General features: G+C 47.9%; 1 protein-coding gene across 7 annotated transcripts in view; it reads left to right on the top strand.

Moving 5' to 3' along the window:
• The window catches only part of RBPMS (RNA binding protein, mRNA processing factor), a 141,262-nt gene that overhangs the window by 68,524 nt on the left and 51,583 nt on the right, over positions 1-21,155 (top strand). For 5 of the 7 annotated variants that reach the window (XM_043513055.1, XM_043513052.1, XM_038398442.2 and 2 more), the window contains exon 5: positions 7,445-7,595. The exons of the other annotated variants lie outside the window; for them this stretch is intronic. In XM_043513055.1, coding sequence (XP_043368990.1) covers positions 7,445-7,595 — 151 coding nt within the window. The remainder of the gene's footprint in view (positions 1-7,444; positions 7,596-21,155) is intronic. 7 annotated transcript variants of the gene reach the window in all.

Below are 21,155 nucleotides of genomic sequence, written 5' to 3'. Positions count from 1 at the left end.
GAAAAGACATGTGCAGGAACGAAGCAGGGAAACTCCCCCTCTACCCCACCAGGGGCACCTGTTCCAACCCCCCTGGAGTAAACACTCCCCCACACCCCCACCAGAACAGTACAGTGAAAATAGAAAGGGAAATATGTATTTACAGAGGGATGGAGCAAAGCACCGGGGGGAAGATGGGGGAGCAGTAAAACAGGCTTACATCCAACATGAGGACCTATGGGTCCAGTGGTTCCAAGATGCTCAGTACTGAGTCTAGCCGTGCTCGCTAACCACCAAGGGGGTCACATAGTATCCAGCAGCAGTCGCATCAATGCCAAATACAGACGTAAAATAACCTCTCTGCTCCTATTCAAGAGTCCCCTGTTTATGCATCCCAGGATCGCATTCGCCCTTTTGGCCACAGCATCACGTCAGGAGTTAGCGTTCAGCTGATTATCCGCTACCTCCCCCAAATCTTTGTCAGAGTCACTGCTTCCCAGGATAGAGTCCCCCATCATGTAAGGACGGCCTTCATTCTTTGTTCCTATTGACGTTTAGCCATATTAAATCACATATTGTTTGCATGTGCCCAGTTTACCAAGCAAACCAGTGACCTGTTCTTTTCATTATTTACCACTCCCCCAATTTTTTGTGTCACCTGCAAACTTGATCAGTGATGATTTTATGTTTTCTTCCAGGTCACTGATAAAAATGTTGAATAGCGTAGGGCCAAGAACCAATCCCTGCAGGACCCCACTGGAAACACACCCACTTGGTAACGATTCTCTGTTTACAATCACATTTTGAGACCTGTTCGTTAGATAGTTTTTAATCCCTTTAATGTGGGCCATGTTAATTTGATATCTTTCCAGTCAGTCATGAGGCCCCTTGTTCCTGCATAGAATGGGATGGGCCATAAATTGATTCGCTGGGTACACTACACATACATTTCAGGTAAATAATCTGAGTTCCAGTGCTGTCTTTTTGCAAAGTCTGCACTGTCCCATGGGTTATAGCTCACCTTGCACCTCCACAGATTATAGCTCTCTGAATGATGTGAAAAATCCCTGAATAAACCCATTGAAATGCCATCCCAAATGGAAAACCCAACCTCAACACCACAGTGTGCCTAAACTGTATTGTTACAGGTTTCAGAGTGTGTGACACAAGCTGTCAGCATAGTCTGTGTGGTATGTAGATTGTAATGGATTTTTTACCTTCAGTCCTTTTGGTATGATGTCCATCTGTTTGCATTTGGAGAGGAAGATGATGTCTGTCTGTATCTGTACGAGTTTTTTTGAAAAACTCCTACAGATACACACGGCTGCTACTCTGAAAGGTTTCAGAGTAGCAGCCGTGTTAGTCTGTATCCACAAAAAGAACAGGAGTACTTGTGGCACCTTAGAGACTAACACATTTATTAGAGCATAAGTATTTGTGGGCTACAGTAAAAGATTTAAGGATGGCAATTTTGCAACAGAAAAGCTTCAAAAACAGACTCCAGCAAGAAACTGCTGAGCTTGAATTAATATGCAAACTAGATACCATTAACTTGGGTTTGAATAGAGACTGGGAGTGTCTGGGTCATTACACATATTGAATCTATTTCCCCATGTTAAGTATCCTCACACCTTCTTGTCAACTGTCTAAATGGGCCATCTTGATTATCACTACAAAAGTTTTTTTCTCCTGCTGATAATAGCTCATCTTAATTAATTAGCCTCTTACAGTTTGTATGGCAACTTCCACCTTCTCTGTATGTATATATGTATCTTCTTACTATATGTTCCATTCTATGCATCCGATGAAGTGGGCTGTAGCCCACGAAAGCTTACGAAAGCTTATGCTCAAATAAATTTGTTAGTCTCTAAGGTGCCACAAGTCCTCCTGTTCTTTAAACTGTACTGGCCATTCTCCCTGGCAGGGAGAGGGGCAAAGGCATGCGGACAGAGTCCCTCTAAAACTGGGCTGTGATTCAGCCCACTGGCCTAAGCACAGCTCTGCCCTTTTACAGCCAGGCTCAGTGTGGTCTCCGGTCCCCTGCAATCAGCTGCCTGCCTTTCCCTCACACTCCAGTATGACACCAATTGTTAGGAACCCTACCCCCTTGATTTCATGTGATTTGAACTTGATCGAAAACTCAGCAGCTCCCCTTTGCAGAGTTTGCTTTTGCCTCTACTTTGATTCATTTGGGTCTGCACCCAGAGTCTAACCCTTTAAATTCCAGGTTTGACAACAAGGCCCAAAAACTCAAACCCAAACCAGATGAAGCAGCTGAGTTTCATGTGGATTTGCATCAGAACCAAACCAAAATGGGTCCAGGTTTGTGCACTTACGTGACTCTTTCCTTAAACCTTGTAGTGAAACTTTAGAACAGGGGAGTTTTGCTTCGTTTTGTGCTTTGTGACAAAAGTTTCGCACAGATCTCGTTATGACAATCTGGACCTGATGATTGCAGTCCCTAGTCCCCTCGGGACTCAAGAAGCAGTGGCCTTGCCCAGAAGGAAGCCATTTTCTGACCTCACAGTTGCAAATTACTCATTTACAGTCTGCTTTTTCCCATGAAAAAAAGTTGATTTTTTCAACAAGCCCAGCTCCCCGCTGTCTGTACAGAGTTAATCTCATTACAATGCCATTCTGGGTGAAATCATTGAGCCCCCTGAGTAATCTCATCAGGCAGGGATAACAGCAAACAGTCCGTTCTCTAATTTCTTTTCCTATTTTTCCTTGTCGTCTTTTTAAATTTAAAATATTTTTGGCTCTGCTAATCCCTGAGGATAAAGGCTCAGTGCAGCGGGATACTGACTGCCAAATATGGTGCTGATGCTAAAGATGTTAGAGGAATGTGACTTGCTTTAAGCCTATGGACTCAGAATTTGCTGCCAAACAAATTAGGTCATTTAAACTTTGCAGGCTTTAAAGGATGTTGGAACTTTAATTTGGAATGAAAAATCTGATGGTGTTTTTGCTAAATGGCTCAGTGTCCTGGGGAATTTAGTTTGGCACTTTCTCTGTGTGACGGTCAGTCCCAGCTTTAGTAAGATCTGGATTGACTTCCGCCATAATTTAGATGCACCATTGTGCACACAAAGATTTTATGTGTAATCTGTGTGGATGCTCACCATTATGGCACGTTTGTTCGTGTGTGGATGTCGCCAACCAGCTGCATAGCTGACTATTCACACAAACAACAAGGTGATTTGCATGCACAATTTCATATCTAACTTTTTGAAGGTGAGGCCCATTATATCCTGCTGTGGAGTGTTTAGATGAAAACGATGGTTGACAATAGCAGGAGGTGACCCAGCAGCAGCCTAGAGGCAATGTGACCCATAGATTCTGCAATGTGAGCCCTTGCCACCTTCCCCTTTAATAAAGAAATGGTCCACAGAAACACAAGTCCTGCATGCAGTGCTCTGTCTTGTTCGGAGAAGCCCAGCCAGTAGCAGCAAGATGGAGTTTTGCAGGAGTTGTCTCAGCAGCTGCTCTTTCATACATGTAAATTGTTTCATTTATGCAAACTTGGGTAGGGCCTCGAGCTTCTGGCAACTTAGTGTGCCCCCAGTTTTACCATGTGTGTCCCTCCCCCCACTCCTAATGTAGTGGATGTAGTGACTCCCCAGCAGTTTATGTGCAAGAAGAGCCTGGGGCTGCCATTCTACTTCAGAGACAGATGTTCAAGAGTTCCATAGTAGGAAGAATTGGGTTGGTTTGGAAGATAATAGGGACGCACGGTGCATACACCTTCTCTGGGTGAGGGCCTCCAATGTCAGCATCGCCCTAAGACTGCCAAATCCTAGAGGTTACTCCTGTGAGTTTTGCTAAAGCAAAGCAGCTGTCATCTGCACTGCACCATCACTGCATCAGTATTGCTCCTTCTGCTCTCCCCGTGCCCTTCCTGGGACTGGCATGCAGTACTGGCCCAGCTGGCTAGTTGTCATGACAGTTCTGTACCCCTAGGAGCATCTTTCCATCCAGCTGTAGCAGAATTAGCCGCTCACCCAGCTGACTGTTCCCCCCCACCCCCCATTTGTTCTTTTCTCCTCTAAAGAGAGAGCTTTGCTTTGCTGTGGGGCTGCGACTTGGCGTTTTATTGAAAGTTTCTCACTCTGCCAAAGCCGCATGGACTTGCGGGGGCGGCAGATTCCTTTGGAAGGCAATTAAAAAAGTGTGGGTTTGTGTGGAAAAGCCCCTTCTTCCTCAGTCTGTCAGACAGTCTGAGAAGAGAAGGCGCTTTGAGACGTCCTCGCTGATCCTGCGAGTTACAGATTGGAGAGGCCGCAGTGCTCTGATGAGACCGTGCCCCCACCGCAGCCGGGTGGAGTCAGGTCATCAAAACAAGGACCTGTTTCTATCCCACATAAGCACAGGTCTGCTACTGGAGACCGCATAGGAATGGAGACCATACACACCCCCAGGCAGATCCTTCTTCAATGGAGTCCTGATCATTTACACCAGTGGAAGATCTGCTGCCATGATTTGAAACCAGATTTGGCCCTTATCAGCTAGCTCCTACTCTGCAATATTGCCAACCCCAAGTGTTCAAAACTCACGAGCAAGGTGCCAAACGATCCTGAGACTGGCTTAAAAACCATGCGATTTTACAAAGTACTAAAGTTGAAGTTCTCTTTGTTTGCTTTCTCATGTGGGAGCATTGGGGGAGGGGGTGTCACACTCTCCAGCTTGCCCCAGAAAGTCCCTTTTCTTCATGAAAGGGGCGAGTCTCGACTAACAACCTGACCACCGCGGCTGGGGCTGTAAGAAAAACACCAAGCATTGTGAGAGTCATGAGCGTCCCAGTGCCTGTGTCACAGTGTCTAAGGAGCGGCTTTTGCCTGCCCTCTCTCCTGCTGGACATACTGGTCATTACCCTCTAATAGCAGTAAAAGTAAGAATAAACACTAATCAACTGAAATGTCCTCCAGATTGCACGCTGTCCTCTTGCTGAAGAATTGCAGTGCTTGTAGACGATGCCAGAATCGTAGCTCTGGAGACTATAGGGTTTTATTTATCCAGGGCAGGCCAGCAGTGGAAGCTTTTCTCCCCCTCCATCTCCCTCTCAGGGCAGTTCCACCTCCAAGCCTGCTCTGTCCTCGGTTTCTCTGCAGTGATGACATGAGAGCCAGTTAATGCCAGTTGTCTGGGAGACCTGGGCTGTGGACACGTCTGTTGAGCAGTGGAGAGAGGATCGGCTCTCCTGACACAGGACATCAAAGAGCTGTTGGAGGTCACAGCTTTTGGTCACTGCTAGCAATGGACATGACAGCCTGGGCAGGGCCAGAACCCCTCATTCCTCCCCCACACGCAAGCTGGCAATTAAACGAAACTACCATTGTGGTTGATTGGTTCCACATACTTCTACACCTCATCTTGATTATCACTACAAAAGGTTTTTTTCTCCTGCTGATACTAGCTCACCTTAATTGATCATTATAGTGTGTATGGCAACCCCCATTGTTTCATGTTCTCTGTGTATATATATATATTCCGACTGTATTTTCCACTGCATGCATCCAATGAAGTCGTTTTAGCCCACGAAAGCTTATGCTCAAATAAATTTGTTAGTCTCTAAGGTGCCACAGGTACTCCTCGTTCTTTCTACACCTCAGTTATTCATTGTAATATTTAGTGCTCTCTACCAAGGGTAGGGCCCCATTGTGCAAGGGGCTGTATCATGTCCCTGAGCAAAGAACTTACCATCTAGACAGACAAGTCAGATGGGTGAGAAAGGGAGGCTCATTTTCCCCATTTTTACAGATGGGAACTGAGGTGTGGAGACACTATATGCAAAAGGTCCCAAAGGGCCTCAGTGACTTGTAAGAGTGACTCCAAGTCTCATCACAAGTCTCCACTCTGTACATTCCTTCTGAAAACGTTACAGGAAGCGACTTGCCTGGGATCAGACCACCTCTGTGGCATAGCTGGGAACTGCCAACCGAACACACATCTCCTGAGCCCCACTCCCATGCCTTGACCACAAGCCCCTCCTTCATCTCCTGGGTGGACCTAGAAGTGAAAGTGCCAAAATTCCAGTGGAAAGGCTGTTGTGGTGGGTATTTTTGGCCCATGCATAAAAGCAGGAAGTTTTGGAGATCTCACAAGCAAGCCTGTTCTAATGAGATGTTCACTTCTGTTTAGCTGGAGGTTCAGAGAAGCTTCTCATCAATTGGGTCCTATATAACAGAGCCATTTTGTAGCTGTGCACCATCATTGTCTCTAAAGAACATTTCAGCTAGATGTGCCCTGAGCCCCCAAGTCCAGACCTAGTTCTTAGCTACTTTGGCGTGGTTCTAATTCCAGTTTTGGGCTGTGCTCTTCACTGCCTTCAGGGGAAAGTCATTTCCAGCTCCCCGAGCCATCTGCCCTGACTCTAAGAAGTGTAACAGTTCAAAGCCAGGACATTATTGAGACTGGCCAGTCCCGTGGGGCAGGTGTTTCTCTTTTCCTTTATTTGTCCCCTCCTCCTTGCCTTTTTGGACCCTGATTGGGTTTAATTCTGGAGCTTGGGAGCCCAGCCTGAGTTAAATGTGAACATTTCTCCCTATTTTTAATTTAGAAAATATTCCTGTAAGTTTCCTCATCCCCCGCCCCAGCCTTCTGAAAATACAAATCCCAAACAATCCCTTCCTCCATGTAGACTCTGAGCCTTTCAGCTGCTCTCCCTTCCCCTGATTTTAGGATTGCTGCCCTCTAGCTCATGTGTGGCCATCCAGCCCTTTCTTCCCCAAGCCTCTGGGAGACTCCATTATCACTTTGCAGTGGAGTTAATGATAACTGGAGTCCAGAGATCAACTCACAACCATGTGTCATGAACACTGCCATGTAACTGAATAATGCTCTCTGAGTTTGGCCATCCCACGGCCTGAGGGCTCCAGCCTTCGAAGGCTGGGGCATGTGAGATGTTGTCTGCCGTGTGAACTACGTTATGGTCACAGCGATTGCAGTTCCAATTCCGTAGTGGTCTATGAGCCAGATGAGGGCAAGTTCTGTTATTTGTGAACAAATTAAGGAAAACAAAGCCCTTATTGGTGCATGTTTTCTCGGCCGATTCAATAAAAATAAGAATTTGCTTTAAAAGCAAGTCATCGGATTCAGCTTTAAAACTGGAATTTTGGTACGTTTTTCTGTGTACAAAGTGGTGGAGGCCCTTATCCTGCAATCAGATCCATGCACCAAGACCCTAGTGGGCCCCTGGAGCCTTACACAGGTGCTGGGGCCTGCCAGCAAGGATCTCACTGTGGGATCACAGAGTCAGAAGTGTGGAGAACTGTGTCCATCCCAATGTGATCTGAGTTTGCTTTGTTTGGCTTGTCGAGCAATGCGCTTGAGGTGCTGGCGACCTGGGCCACAGCGGCCTCTCCGCCTGGTGTTCGGGGCACTCGCCCATAGTGCTGATTTCATTCAGTAGTTTTCCATGTTGGCTGTACAGATAATTGACACGCTCTGTTCTCTTGCTTTCACAAAGGGAATTCGCTTTGACCCCGAAATTCCACAAACGCTGCGACTAGAATTCGCCAAGGCAAACACCAAGATGGCCAAGAGCAAGCTAGTGGGAACCCCGAACCCGAGCACTCCTCTCCCCAGCACTGTACCTCAGTTCATTACCAGGGAGCAATGTAAGTGTTTGGTTTTATGGTCTTCTTAATTGAACAGCGGGTAGAGACAGCCAAGAAGCTGGATCCTGTGGCGCTCTGTGACTTAGACAACCCAAAAGAGGAGAAACGACTGCGTTAGTTTGCTGTCTCTGCAAAGCAATGTTAGACGTGAACGAAGTGCGCCTCCCTCGTGCTTGCTGGAAGATGAGGTGGTTTTGTCTATGACCAAGTCCTTTGTTTGTAGACCAGGATCTGGAGGTGACTTTCTGCCTCTGGCAGGCTGTTTAGGCAGCAGGTACAACAGAGTGGCCTCTTTTATTGTTGGTGCTATTATTTTCTGGCAATATAGTTGATACTGGTACTCTCTGGATCTTCCATGCACAGCAGTGGTGTAGCTAGCATGGGACATTTGGGTGGACGGGCAATGATGGGAGTGGGGCACGGGGGGAAAAGGAGGCATCGGGGGGGCCCGCTTCCGCCCACCCCCTCCAATGCAGCCGGCCTTGTGGGGGGCAATGGATGTTCTGGCCAGGAGTCTCCCGGGGCCCTGCATGCACACTCAGCTCTGGGAGGAAACGCCGCTCTCCAGCGCGCATGGCTCCCATCCCCGTCACACTGACCAAAGCCAGGCCCGGCTCCCCGAGGTGGCAGGCCTACGTTTTTTAATGATCGCCGCCACTGGGCGGGCCAGCTGCCCTCCTCCTGCTGCAGCATGCGTGGCGGGCTTGTCAAGTGCCCCGCTGCTGTCCCAACCCCCTCCCGTAGGGCCAGGGGGGTGTGCACCCAGCGTGTGGTGTCCTCCACATCTGGGCAGGGCTGCGGCTGGAGCAGGAGCAGAGCTATGGTGGGGGGGTGGGCTTGGATGCCAAGTGGGTGGGCCGTGGCCCACCTAAGGCCACCCATAGCTACACCCCTGATGCACAGTCACATCTGGAAGCAGAGATTGAATGTTTACACATGACAGTGAACACTGGATGATGTAAATGTTAATGTATACATCTAAGAACAAAGAGAGCAGGCCGTATTCACAGGATTGGGGACTCTATAACCTGACAGTAACTCTGGCAAAGATTTGGGGGACATGGTGGATAATCAGCTGAACCATGAGCTCCCAGTGTGACGCTGTGGTCAAAAGGGCTATTGCAGTCCTTAGATGCAGAAACAGCAGAATCTCAAGTAAGAGTAGAGAGGTTATTTTACCTCTGTATTTGGCACCAGTGTGACCGTTGCTGGCATACTGTGTCCAGCTCTGGTGTCCACACTTCAAGAAGGATATTGATAAATTGGAGAAAAGAAAGAAAGGCCACGCAAATCATTAAAGGATTAGAAAACCTGCCTTATAGCAATAGATTCAGGGAGCTCAATCTGTTTACAAAGTGAAAGTTAAGGGGTGACTTGATCATAGTCTGTAAGTACCTATATGGAGAACAAGTATTTAATAATAGGCTCAGAAAAAGGCATAGCATGATCCAATGGCTTGAAGTTGGAGCCAAACAAATTCAGACTGGAAATACGATAATATTTTAACAAAAAGAAAAGGAGTACTTGTGGCACTTTAGAGACTAACAAATTTGTTAGTCTCTAAGGTGCCACAAGTACTCCTTTTCTTTTTGCGAATACAGACTAACACGGCTGCTACTCTGAAACCTAATATTTTAACAGTGAGAGTAATTAGCTATTGGAACAATTTACCAAGGTTAATGGTGGATTCTCCATCACTGACAATTTTTAAATCAAGATGGGATATTTTTCTAAAAGATATGACCTGGGAATTATTTTGGGGCAGTTCTCCGGCCTGTGCTATACAGGAGACCAGACTAGATGATCACAGTGGTTCCTTCTGGCCTTGGAATCTATGAATCTGTGTTGAAAACCACGTCTGCTCTGATTCTGGTAGCAGGGCACTGGAACAGACCATCCAGTTCGGTACCATGTCTTCAAGAGTAGCCAACAGCGGATGTTTCAGAGGGGATTGTAACTCCATCCCTACCCCTTCATGGGGGCAGTCCCTTCCTCACTCCTGCTGGCTTTTCACGTGTAAGTGTGGCTTTCCCCAGCATCTTGTGCAGTCAGGTAGCCTTGTGCAAATTGAGTGTCACATGCTCTGATGTGGTGACAGCATGTGCCCTCTGTGCCACCTGGATGGGGCACACCAGGGAGTCACATTGATGCAGATGAGCATGCCCGTGAGCTCAGCTGGGCTCCTTGTGTTTGGGTGCCCTGTTCCAATTTGCCCTGGTGCCTTGCAGTTACAGCGGGGCCAAGCTGGGTTTTTTTTTAATTTGGAGGGTTGGGAGTTCAAAACAGCTCCCAGAACGTGCTCAAATTCTCAACTCTGAAACAGGCATGTGAACTACCTTGCAGTCACTCTGCAGCGAGGCTCCTTTGTGATAGAGGCCTGGATCACACACCAGTTTATCCTGCAGTTACAGTCTGAATGAAAAATAATTTGGGTTTAGTGGCATTATTTGGTGGCCCTGCACATTCTTATCACACCATTTTGTTAGTGGGAGGATAGTGCCATTAGGGAGCTAGAAATGTCGATAAATGTATTTCTTAATCACCGTGCTGCACTGAGACTAACTCTATAGTGTAAATAGCATCGTTTCTAGATGATGGATGTCTTTTTACAATTGTACACGTTACCATCATAAATATAGATTGTCTGAATTTCTGTAAATAGGCTAGAGTTCACATTGTATTAAGTTCTGCATCTCAACAAACCATTTCTCCTCTGCAAATACAACTGTGAAAGAACAGCAAAGCTAAAAACACCCTGTTTGGATATTCTCAGTCAAGGTTGCCAGGGAATATTAGTTCTCTTTCATTTGTAAATCTTCATCCTTAATAGCGAAATTAAATCCTAACTCAGCCAATACAAGTCACCACAGACAAATACCTACCACATCATGGTAGAGGGTCTACTTCAGACCACCCAGTCAGGAGGAGGAGATAGATGAGGCATTCCTAGAACAAACAACAGAAATAACAAAAACACAAGACGTGGTAGTGATGGGGGACTTTAACTTCCCAGGCGTCTGTTGGAAAAGGCATTCAGCAAACCACAAAATGTCCAGAAAGTTCTTGGAACATCTTAGGGACAGCTTCTTGTTGAAGAAAATGGAGCAAATAACCAGGGGGACCCTTTTAGAATGAACAGGTTTCAGAGTAGCAGCCGTGTTAGTCTGTATTCGCAAAAAAGAAAAGGAGGACTTGTGGCACCTTAGAGACTAACAAATTTATTTGAGCATAAGCTTTCTTGAGCATCCGATGAAGTGAGCTGTAGCTCACGAAAGCTTATGCTCAAATAAATTTGTTAGTCGCTAAGGTGCCACAAGTACTCCTTTTCCTTTTAGAATTGATTCTGACTAACGGCGGAATTGGTAAGAAAGCTGAAGGTAGAAGGCAATTTGGGTGAAAGTGATCAGGAAATGGAAGATTTTATGATTCTAAGGAAAGGAAGGAGTGAGAGCAGCAGAATGAGGACAATGGATTTCAGAAAAGCAGACTTTGACAAACTCAGAAAACCGGTAGGTAAGGTCCCATGGGAAAAAAATCCAAGGGAAAAAGAAATTCAGGAGAGCTCGCAGTTTCTCAAAGGGACAACATTAAAGGCACAACAGCAAACACTCCCGATGCAAAGGAAAGATAGAAAGAATAGTGAAAGGCCAATATGGCTCAATCAAGAGTTCTTTTCTGGCCTGAAAATCAAAAAGGAATCCTACAAAAAGTGGAAACATGGCCAAATTGTAAGGATGAGTACAAAAGAATGGCACAAGTATGCAGGGGCAAATTCAGAAAGACTAAAGTGCAAAATGAGTAATAGCTAGCAAAGGACAAAAAAGGCAATGAGAAGAGGTTCTTTCAATAGTTTAGGAGCAAGAGAAAGACAAAGAAAAGCCTAGGTCCTCTACTTAGTGGGGAAGGAGAGCTAATAACAGACAACATCAAAAAGGCTGAGGCGTTTAATGTCAATTTTGCTTCAGTCTTCACTAAAAAAAGGTTAATTGTGTCCAGATACTTAACACACTTCATATTAACAACAAGGGGGAAGGAACAGAAGGTAGAATAAAGAAAGAACAGGTGAAAGAATATTTAGATAAGTTAGATGTATTCAAGTCTGCCACTTCACCAATTGGAAAGCTCTATAAATGGGTATTTCTGATCTTCATTGAAATTCTGGTTTATAGTCTGGTTGGCATGGGGCCAGCAGGGGTTTGGGGTGGGGGTGCAGGCTCTGGGAGGGAGTTTGGGTGCGGGAGGGGGCTCGGGGCAGTGGGTTGGGGCATGGCATGGGGGTACCGGATCTGGGGGGCGCTCACCTTGGGCAGCTCCCCGCAAGTGGCCACCTGTCCTGACTGCTCCTAGGTGGAGGTGCAGCAAGCGGCTTCGCATGCTGCCCCCACCCCATCCAGAGCGCTAGCTCCGCAGCTCCCATTGGTTGGGAACAGTGGCCAATGGGAGCTGTGGGGGGCGGCACCTGCGGGTGGAGGCAGCGCACAGAGCTGCCTGCCGCACCTCTGCCTAGGAGCAGCTGGGACAGGTTGCTGCTTGCGTGGAGCCGCCCAAGGTGAAGCCCCCTGTATCCGGCACCCCCCTCCCGCACTCTAACCCCCAACCCCGCACTCCCTCCTGCACCCAAACTCTCTCCCAGAGCCTGTGCCCTGCACCCCCTCCCGCACCCAAACTCCCTCCCTCTTAGTTAACTGGCATTTTTTACTTACCAGCACCCCCCATTCCCCCAACATGCCAGATAAAACAGCTTTTACTGTAGCTGTCTTTAAAAAGGGGGCCAAAGCAGACCCAGTGATTTATAAACCAGTCAGCCTAACTTTGATACCTGTGTAAGCGGAGAATGCTCCCGTTATAGTGGGGAACTTTCCTGGCTTCTGCATGACCTTGGTGAGATGGGCTAGTGAAAGGATCTGAGTCCTCACTCCCACTTCCTTTACCCAGAGGCCTCTCTGCCCTTGAGGACTCCCCTTCCACACTCCTGTCTGGCAGAGTCCTTGTAACCCCAACCAGGCTGGGCCCATGATTCCTGGGGGGCTCGACCCCCAACCCTGCTGTGGTCACCTAGGACAGGGGCTAGGGTGTCCCCACTCCAGGATGCTCTCTCTGCACTGGACACTTCCCTGACCCACTGATCATTACATACAATTTGAAGCAAATGCAAGTTTTTTTAATCAACAATTAATTTAAAAAAGAATAAGGGAAAATGGGAAAGGTTAAAGGAAACATATCATCCCACTCTGTGGCAGGGAACATCACAAACCGTGTCTCTACAATGTCCGGGCAGTTCACAGTCTGTTCCTTGTAGGTCCCAGGCCCCTTCCCCGGCCCTGGCTGTGCTGCAGGGATGCTGTGGGTTGGACACTTGCTCTGGTGGTGGCCACACATCTCCGGGCTTTGGGTGGTGGGATCCTTCTTCCCAGCGTCAACCCCCTGTCGGGTTAAGATCCCCTTCCCAGTCTGGCCAGCAAGGACCCTCAGCTGGGGGTGTCTCTCTGCGCTGGGCCCTTTGCCCAGGTTCCCCCCTTAGCTTGCCCCAGTTGCTCACCACACCTGGCTCCAGACTGCTCCAGCTCCGGCTCCAGCTCCAGCTCCTGCTCCACTCTGCCTCAGCACTGATGCTGCTGCTCTGCCTCCAGCCCCCTGGGCTGCTTCTCTGGCCCCTCTGGCTCTGTGGCTGCAGCCCTGCTCCCAGCACAGGATCTGCTCTCCCTGGGCTGTGTCTCTGGTCAGAGGCTGCAGCCCTGCTCTCAGCACAGGGTCTGCTCTGTGAGCTGCTTCTGTGACTCTGCTCACAGCTCTGACGTGTTTCCTGGGCTGCTTTTCTGGCCCCTCTGGCTGGCACAGCTCTGCTCCCAAGCTCAGCCCCACTCTGGCTGACCCAGGCAATTCCAGCTCACACAGAGGACAGGACCCATCCTGGCCTCCTGACTCCCTGATTAGCTGCCCGCACTGTCAATCAGGCTGACCTGGAGCACTGGCCTCTCCCCATTACCCCTGGGGACTGCCAGTCTCAGGGTCCTGATTTCCCATCGACCCATCCCCTTTCCTTTGGTACTGGGAGCTAGCCAACCAAAACACCCCCACTGAGTTTTAGTAAGGTGACAACAGTTCCCTTGCACCTGGAAAGATACTGGAACAAATTATTAAACAATCATTTCACACATCTAGAGGATAATAGGGTTATAAGGAATAGCCAGCATGGATTTGTCAAGAGGAAATCATGTCAGACCAACCTAATTACCTTCTTTGACAGGGTTTACTGGTTTATGGAGGGGTGGAAGCAGTAGATGTGCTATATCTTTATTTTAGTAAGTCTTTTGAGATAGTCCCACATGACACTCTCCTAATAGAGAAATGTGGTGCAGATGAAATTATTATAAGGCGGATGCACAACTGGTTGAAAAACCATACTCAGCAAGTAGTTATCAATGGTTTGCTCTCAAATTGGAGGGTGCATATCTAGTAGGACCTGGCCGGGGTCTGGTTCAACATTTTCATTAATGACTTGAGTAATGGAGTGGAGAGTCTTTGCAGATGACACCAAGCTGGGTTGCTAGCACTTTGGAGGCCAAGAGAATTGGTCTGAATTCAACAAGATGAAATTCAATAAAGACAAGTGCAAAGTATTAAACTTAGGAAGGAAGAATCAAATGCACAATTACAAAGTAGGGAATAGTTAGCGAGACAATAGTACTGCTGAAAAGGATCTGGGGTTTATAGTGGATCACAGATTGAATATGAGCCAACAATGTGATGCAGTTGTGAAAAAGGCTGATATCATTCTGAAGCATATAAAGAGGAATGTTGTATGTAAAGCACAGGAGGTAATTGTCCCACTCTACTCGGTGCTGGTGAGGCCTCGGCTGGAGTGTTGTGTCCAATTCAGGGTGCCACACCTAAGGAAAGATGTGGACAAACTGGAGAAAGTCCAGAGGAGAGCAACAAAAATGATAAAAGGGTTAGAAAACCTGACTTGTGAGGAAAGATTAAAAAACTGGGCATGTTTAATCTTGAGAAAAGGAGACTGAAGGGGAACCTGATAACAGTCTTCAAATATGCTAAGGGCTGCTATAAAGAGGATGGTGATCAATTGGTCGCCATGTCCACTGAAGGCAGGAGAAGAAGTAACAAGCATAATCTGCAGCAAGGCAGATTGAGGTTAGATATTAGGAAAAACTTTCTGACTATAAGGCTAGTTAAATGTTGGAACAGGCTTCCAAGGGAGGTTGTGGAATTCCCCTCATTGAAGGTTTTTAACAACAGGTTCGATAAACACCTGTCAGGGACTATTTAGATGTACTTGATTCTGCCTTGGTGCAGGGGGCTGGACTAGATCACCTCTCAAGTTTCCGTCTAGCCCTACAATTCTATGATTCCATGATTCTGCACTGGCTGTTATTCACACGTACTCCCTCAGCAAAATACAAATATTGCAAACTGAATGTAGACACCATGACATTATTTTTCATGCACTTTGCAAGTGGTTAATGGTGACATGCAAAGCAAAAACCAAACACCCACAGCTGACGCCCTCGTTGCCCCTTTACCATGGAAAGATCTGGCCTCTGGGTTTTTTTCACAAACAATATCTGAAGTCAGTTGGGTTTGTGTATTTTGCTTCTTTCTTTATGTTAGATGAATCCAGGGGTCAAATTGGGGGAAGCAGGAAATGGAACTCTTCCAAGTCCACCCACAAACCAAGTTCCACCCTCTCTAGATGCCAGCATGAGAAGCTGCTGTCAGTAGATTGTGCAGATGTTCAAATTACGATCATGTGTGCTCTCTGATGTCCACTGTTCTCCTCGGGTCAGGCCACCCCTCCTGGGGCTCAGATGTCCTGTGACATGCTTGGGCCTGGCCACTCCACTGTAGGGACACAGGTGGCCCTTGGGCCTGGCTTCTTCTTGATTGAGGAAACAAAAAAATGAGGGTTTCTCCCAGGCCAACCAGTTCTGGCCCCAGAATGAGCGCTCACTCCAAATAGATTGTGCATAGCTGCATAACATGACCGTCTCCTTTCTCACATGCTGCAATGATCAGGGAAATTGTTACCACTATTCGCATTTGTAGTGGCATCTGAATTAACACTCATCAAGTTGAATGGGACAGTTCACAGCTCAGAGCTACTGTTCCAGGCTCTCTGCAGACTCAGAAATCTCTGACACTAGAGAATGAGGAGCGCTGTCTCTTGGCTTCTTCACTGACAGCTGAACTCAGTTACAGACAAAGGAGAAGGCGGAAAACAGTTAAGGAAGATCAAGGGGCAGACACAGTCAGGCTAAGAAAGTGTGTCCCTCAGACTGCATGGACAGAATCGCAGAGGTGACATAGCGTCTGGGCTGAGAGCCACCACTGTTTGGGGGATAGAAGTCCTGTTATTAGTGCAGAGCAAATAATAAACAATCTAACAGTGCCCACTATGCCAAGGTCTTGTGCTTGTCTTCTGCGGTAATTTTACCCTCATAGCATGTGCATGAGACTTTTGGGGGCATTTTCCCCAGAGTTCCATGCAGCTGGTACTCAGAGTGGGAAAAGGGGTTTAACAAACTTACTTTTTCTGAAAAAACAGCAACTTGTTTACTAGAGACAACTGCCAGCTCTGCAGTATTTTTGCGATCAAGCAAGCAATAATTTTAAACCTACTATGACTGCAAATTCCTACTGTCTCGAAGTACTTTGGTTACTTTTTACAAGTGCAGTGAAGCAAAATCTTTTAAAAGGGAATTAAAATTCACTAAAAGGAATATTAAATTATGTAAAAAGAAATCCAAGTATAAGCTTCATCCCCTCCTCTCAAGTAGATCATATTTTAAGGAGCAGCTTATGTGGAAAACAAATGGAATTTGCTTGAAACAACGAAGAAGTTCCCAGAGTTGGGGCTACATTAGGAAGAGACCAACTGAATGAAAAACAAAAGGTGAATCCCCCAGGAATGATTTTTATGTAACCCGTTAGGTTTTTCCCAAAGGATCTGTCAGCTGATTGGACTTTGTTGGTGCAACAAAAATACCTACAAATTACTTTAGGGACGGGGACAGAAAATGTGTTATGCTGCTAGATTAATGAATAAAACCTAATTTTTAAAAGGCATTACAAATCCCTGGTGAATACAGTGTGCTGAGCAGATGGAACCAAAGCGTTCAAATTTTCCCATTCTCCTCTCCCAAACAACCCTTTTGTAAAGAGCAAACATTCAGGAAGGGTGAGGTTTGGAATCCAGGGCTCAGGCTCTGCCCAGCCAGGGGTTGGATTCAGTTCCTGTCTCCCTCACTCTCTATCCCTAAAGTTGAAGGACATGTGAACCCCAGGTTTTAGTTTGGGCCTGAAGAGTGCAACTCAGCGAGGCCTAAAGAACGATGGCAGGAGGCGTTTCACCTGTGATGCTCTAAAAGCCAGCGTTTGGGGGGGAAATGAGTTAGATAAATGTTGGGGTTAACATGAAAGTCAGCGTTGTGAACAGCACGCAGTGGTGCAGTGATCCTGGAATAGCCGTAGATGTAAAGGCCAGGAGGGATCATTACGCCCATCGAATGTGAGCACCTGTATAGCACAGTCTGGAGAACCTCACCTGCATCCGGGAATTAGTTGGAGCAGATTCTTTTCCCTTTTCTGCCCCCTGCTCCACAGCATGTAAGCGTGAAAGGGCCCCATTTCACCATGTAAAATCCACAGGTTGGAACACTAACTGCGTCCAAGTGTAACCAAACATCAGCAGCAGTGAGTGGTGCTGTCCGGAGAGCTGGCTGGTAAAAGGAAAGGCAGTTCGGCAAGGAATTTCCATGTTCCAAACCTGGTTTCAGTAAGATTTCAGAATAGAACCATCTGTCCTTTTTCACAAAAGTTTCAGTGACATTTTGATGCATGTTTTTAATCCACATTTTATCAAGAGCATGTGCAGAATTGTAATCACTCATTTTCATTTCCACAAATCGTGTGAACAAGTCCCAGTAGTGATGCAATTCATCATAATCGACTCAGTCACGTGTGAGCTAGCAAGAGATTACAACAGAGCATCTTGTAGGCCCTATATCCTGGCTCCAGTCAAAAATCAATTGGTCCAAACTGTGTCGATGTTAGACACAGCCCAGTGCCTCTCATGTAGCCCTAATGTAGGAAATGACCTGCTACTGTTCTGAATCAGTGTGAAGAACAGTGTAACTGCCAGCACAGATGCAAGGAAGGCATTTTCACCTGGACAGACAGGTTCGTTTGTAGCTCATTTATAGTGAACTTCCCTCTGTGCGGAAAGCAGTGCAAGCCCTGCAGGGAGGACATAAGTGGGGCCTAGATGGCACCTGGGCCTCATGCTGGCACTGCACAGGGCACAGTTTAACCCGAAACGTTTTCATCCTATGGTGGAAACACCCAACCCTTTGTTTTCTCCCCATTCTATGATTTTGATGGAAAGGGAAGAAAGCACCAGAAGAGACAACACTTTCCAAGTATTTTCAGCTCCCACTGACGCTGGACCGTGCTGTGCGGCCCATTCTGTATTCCTTCCATCCCACTGTATAGCTGGAGTCCCTCGGCTCTGAGTCAAGCTAAAGCCCCTTTGGGAAAGGTTAGAGTGCCCTATTTGGCGTGTGCTTTTCCCTAGCAATGAGCTCTGGCCTTAGGAATGAGTGGCGGGAGAGGGAGTTGTTTATGTTAGCACTTGCCAAGTTTTCACTGTTTATCTTACTTTAAAGTCAACAGTGTAAACTCTTAATCTCCTGTGTCATTCAAAGGCTTCCCCGGTAGGCTTTGCTCCTCCTTGGTTTCTGGGGGTGGGGGTGGGGGGTGTTATTGCTGTTGACTGGTTCTGCTGTTTTGGCTTGGAGTGGGAGCGGGAAAATAGTTTGGAACAAGACAAGGGACAAAGGTGCAGTGAAAATTTCAGGGCCATTGCCAAAGATGGGAGGGGGGATGGGCAGCAGGCAGCCCCCACCAGGCTGGGGGAGCTGCTGAAGGATTCTGGCAGGAAGCGGGAAGCAAGGGAAGCTAATAAAATCTACATCCAGTTGTTCCAATTCCTGGGTAATTAAGACAAATGACTCATATTTTGCAGGCTGCTGCAGTACTCAGAGATCTGCAGCCAGGGGCAGCACTGGGGGGGAAAGAGGGCTTGTGGGGGCTATCGTCACCCCAAAATTTGCCTTAGCCACACACACCCCATAGCCAACCCATAGCAGCTGCTGCTCTCCGGCTGCCCAGCTCTGAAGGCAGAGCGCAGAAAGTGGCGGCTCCTGGCCGGGTGCCCAGCTCCAGCAGCATCAGAGAAGTAAGCTTGTGGTAGGAGGCTGGGGAGGCCCGAGAGCAGCCCCTGGCCCATGACCCCACTTGCTGGAGTGCATGGCCCAGGACAAGTGGATGGTCTGGGGCTCTCCACTGGACTGATCTGCTCTGACCTGGGCTCCTGAGCCCTCCCCTCTGCAGTCGCTGCTCCCTGAGGGCCCCGGGTCCCCCCACCCAGACAACTCTTACCAGCTGTGAGCAACCAATGCCTGTCACTGGCCAGCTCCGGCTTCTGGCCTCCAACCTGGCCGGGGGGCCGGGGCCTCGAGGGGGGGAGGGGAGAGGAGAAGGTGGGGCCAGTACTTACCAAAGGAGCAAGTCACTGAGAGGGGCAGGACCTTGGGAGGCTGTAAATTTCTGTATGGCCCCCCTCAGCCCCCTCAAGGAAAGAAAGTTTTGCAACATTAAATTGTAGGGGTATAGTTGAAGTGACCAAAAATCCCTAGCATGGGTGCACTGCTGCTGCATTACAGGCACTTATACCAGTACAGTTTATTCCAGTTTGGGAAGGGAATGAGATGTACCAGGATAGTGCACAAGGGGTTGCACCGGTATAACAGTATCGATAACGAATCACACTCCTATTCATAACTTTGCTAGACACTGAAAATCATGGACGGAATAGAGATACTGAATTTATGGCTTATTACAACAACCTGTAAGCCACTAACAACCTTCTCTCCAGCTGCTTCCTCCCCCTCCTACCTTCCTTTCCTCCCTGTGACTGGAGGGGTGTTAGCAGGCCACTTCACCTTGAATGGTCCCTTGAAATGTGTGTTAACCACCAGTGCCAATTTTCCAAAGGGCCGGGGGGTGCTTGACCCCCAGCTCTGCCCCAGGCCCTGCCCCCACTCCATCCCTTCCCCCAAGGCCCCACCCCTGCCCTGCCTCTTCCGGCCCCTGCTCCACCCCCACCCCGCCTCTTCCCACCCAGTTCTGTGTCATCACTCCCCCCCCCCCCCGAGCCTCGCCTCCTGAATGCCACGAAAAAGCTGGAAGGTGCGGGAAGGGAGGGGGAGGCGCTGATCTGCGGGGACTGCCAGCGGGCAGGAAGCACAGGGGGGTTGGGAGGGAGCTGATGGGGGCTGCTGGTGGGTGCTCAGCACCAGCCAACATATGTTGTTAACTAACCAAGATTAATCATTTCCAAAATATAGAATTTTATTCTGTAACATGAACTCAGGCAATTAAAACAACCATTTAAAATGTAATAAATTAATGGAACAGAGCTTATGAAGAGGAAAGAACGCTCCACTTCACGTACACTTACACCAACCATGGCTTTCACAAGTCAGTATACGTCAAGGGTTTATTTTCTTTAATGGCCCCCCAGATGGAGTGGTAAGGGTAGTGCACCGACCCCTGTTGCCATGTGGAATGCTGAGCGGGGCATAGGGAGGTCCGGATATAGCGTTCTCTGTGGGCTGCAGCTCTACCAGAGTTTGCAGCATCTCTGTTTGCTCTCTGAGAAGCGCAAGCACCTCTTGCTGCATGCCACTCTCTTTTTCTTGCACCTTTCTCCTCTCCACTCTATCCTTGTCCAAGCTGTCTGCAAGGGTGATCCTCCAGGCCCTGGGCTCAATCTCTCATGCAGCATTGGCTTGAAGGCTCTCACTGAACATGTCATGACAAGTCCTCTTCTTTCTCCTCCTTATCTGGCTCAAGCGTTCTGTGGGTGTGGAAGGAGAGACCCTATACGCTACAATGGCAGCCGCTGCAGATACAACACCCAGTGGTTCCATTGTCAGTGTATTCACAATGGAAATCGAAACTTACGAGGCTGAACTCACTCCCCTTAATCCCCCAAAGCACTAGGCTCTCACTTCTGCTTGGGAGTGATAGAGCATGGCGCCAGACATGGTGAGTATGGTGAGGAGGGACTCGCTCGCTGGCATGATTATAGGAGTGTAGGGCAATGGCACTGAATACTGGCACCATTTTCTACAGGTGGGGGTATATCTCACTCTTGAGGGTAACAGAGGCAGAGACAGCACAGCTGCTGCTGGCATCCTGATGCCCCCTGGGCCCGTATGCTGCTAGCCTATGTATTGCAATGGTGCCGGCTGAAGTAATCACTGAGTGGTGTGGGAAAATGTCTGACTGTGGTGGAAGAAATAAGGCAGCCCTTCCCCAGGAACCTTCAGCAAAGGATTGCAGACTACTTCCATGAAAGTTTCACTGAGATCTTTACAGAGGATTCACAAGACATCCTGGTGCACATAAACAAAGTGCTCTGCATGACCCCCTCTTCCTAAGTCTACAGGGGAATGAGCAGCAGATAGAAACTCTCCC

Source organism: Dermochelys coriacea, chromosome 4 (assembly GCF_009764565.3).
Source record: "Dermochelys coriacea isolate rDerCor1 chromosome 4, rDerCor1.pri.v4, whole genome shotgun sequence".
Lineage (NCBI taxonomy): Eukaryota > Metazoa > Chordata > Testudines > Dermochelyidae > Dermochelys > Dermochelys coriacea.
This window is presented reverse-complemented; position numbering and strand designations above follow the sequence as displayed.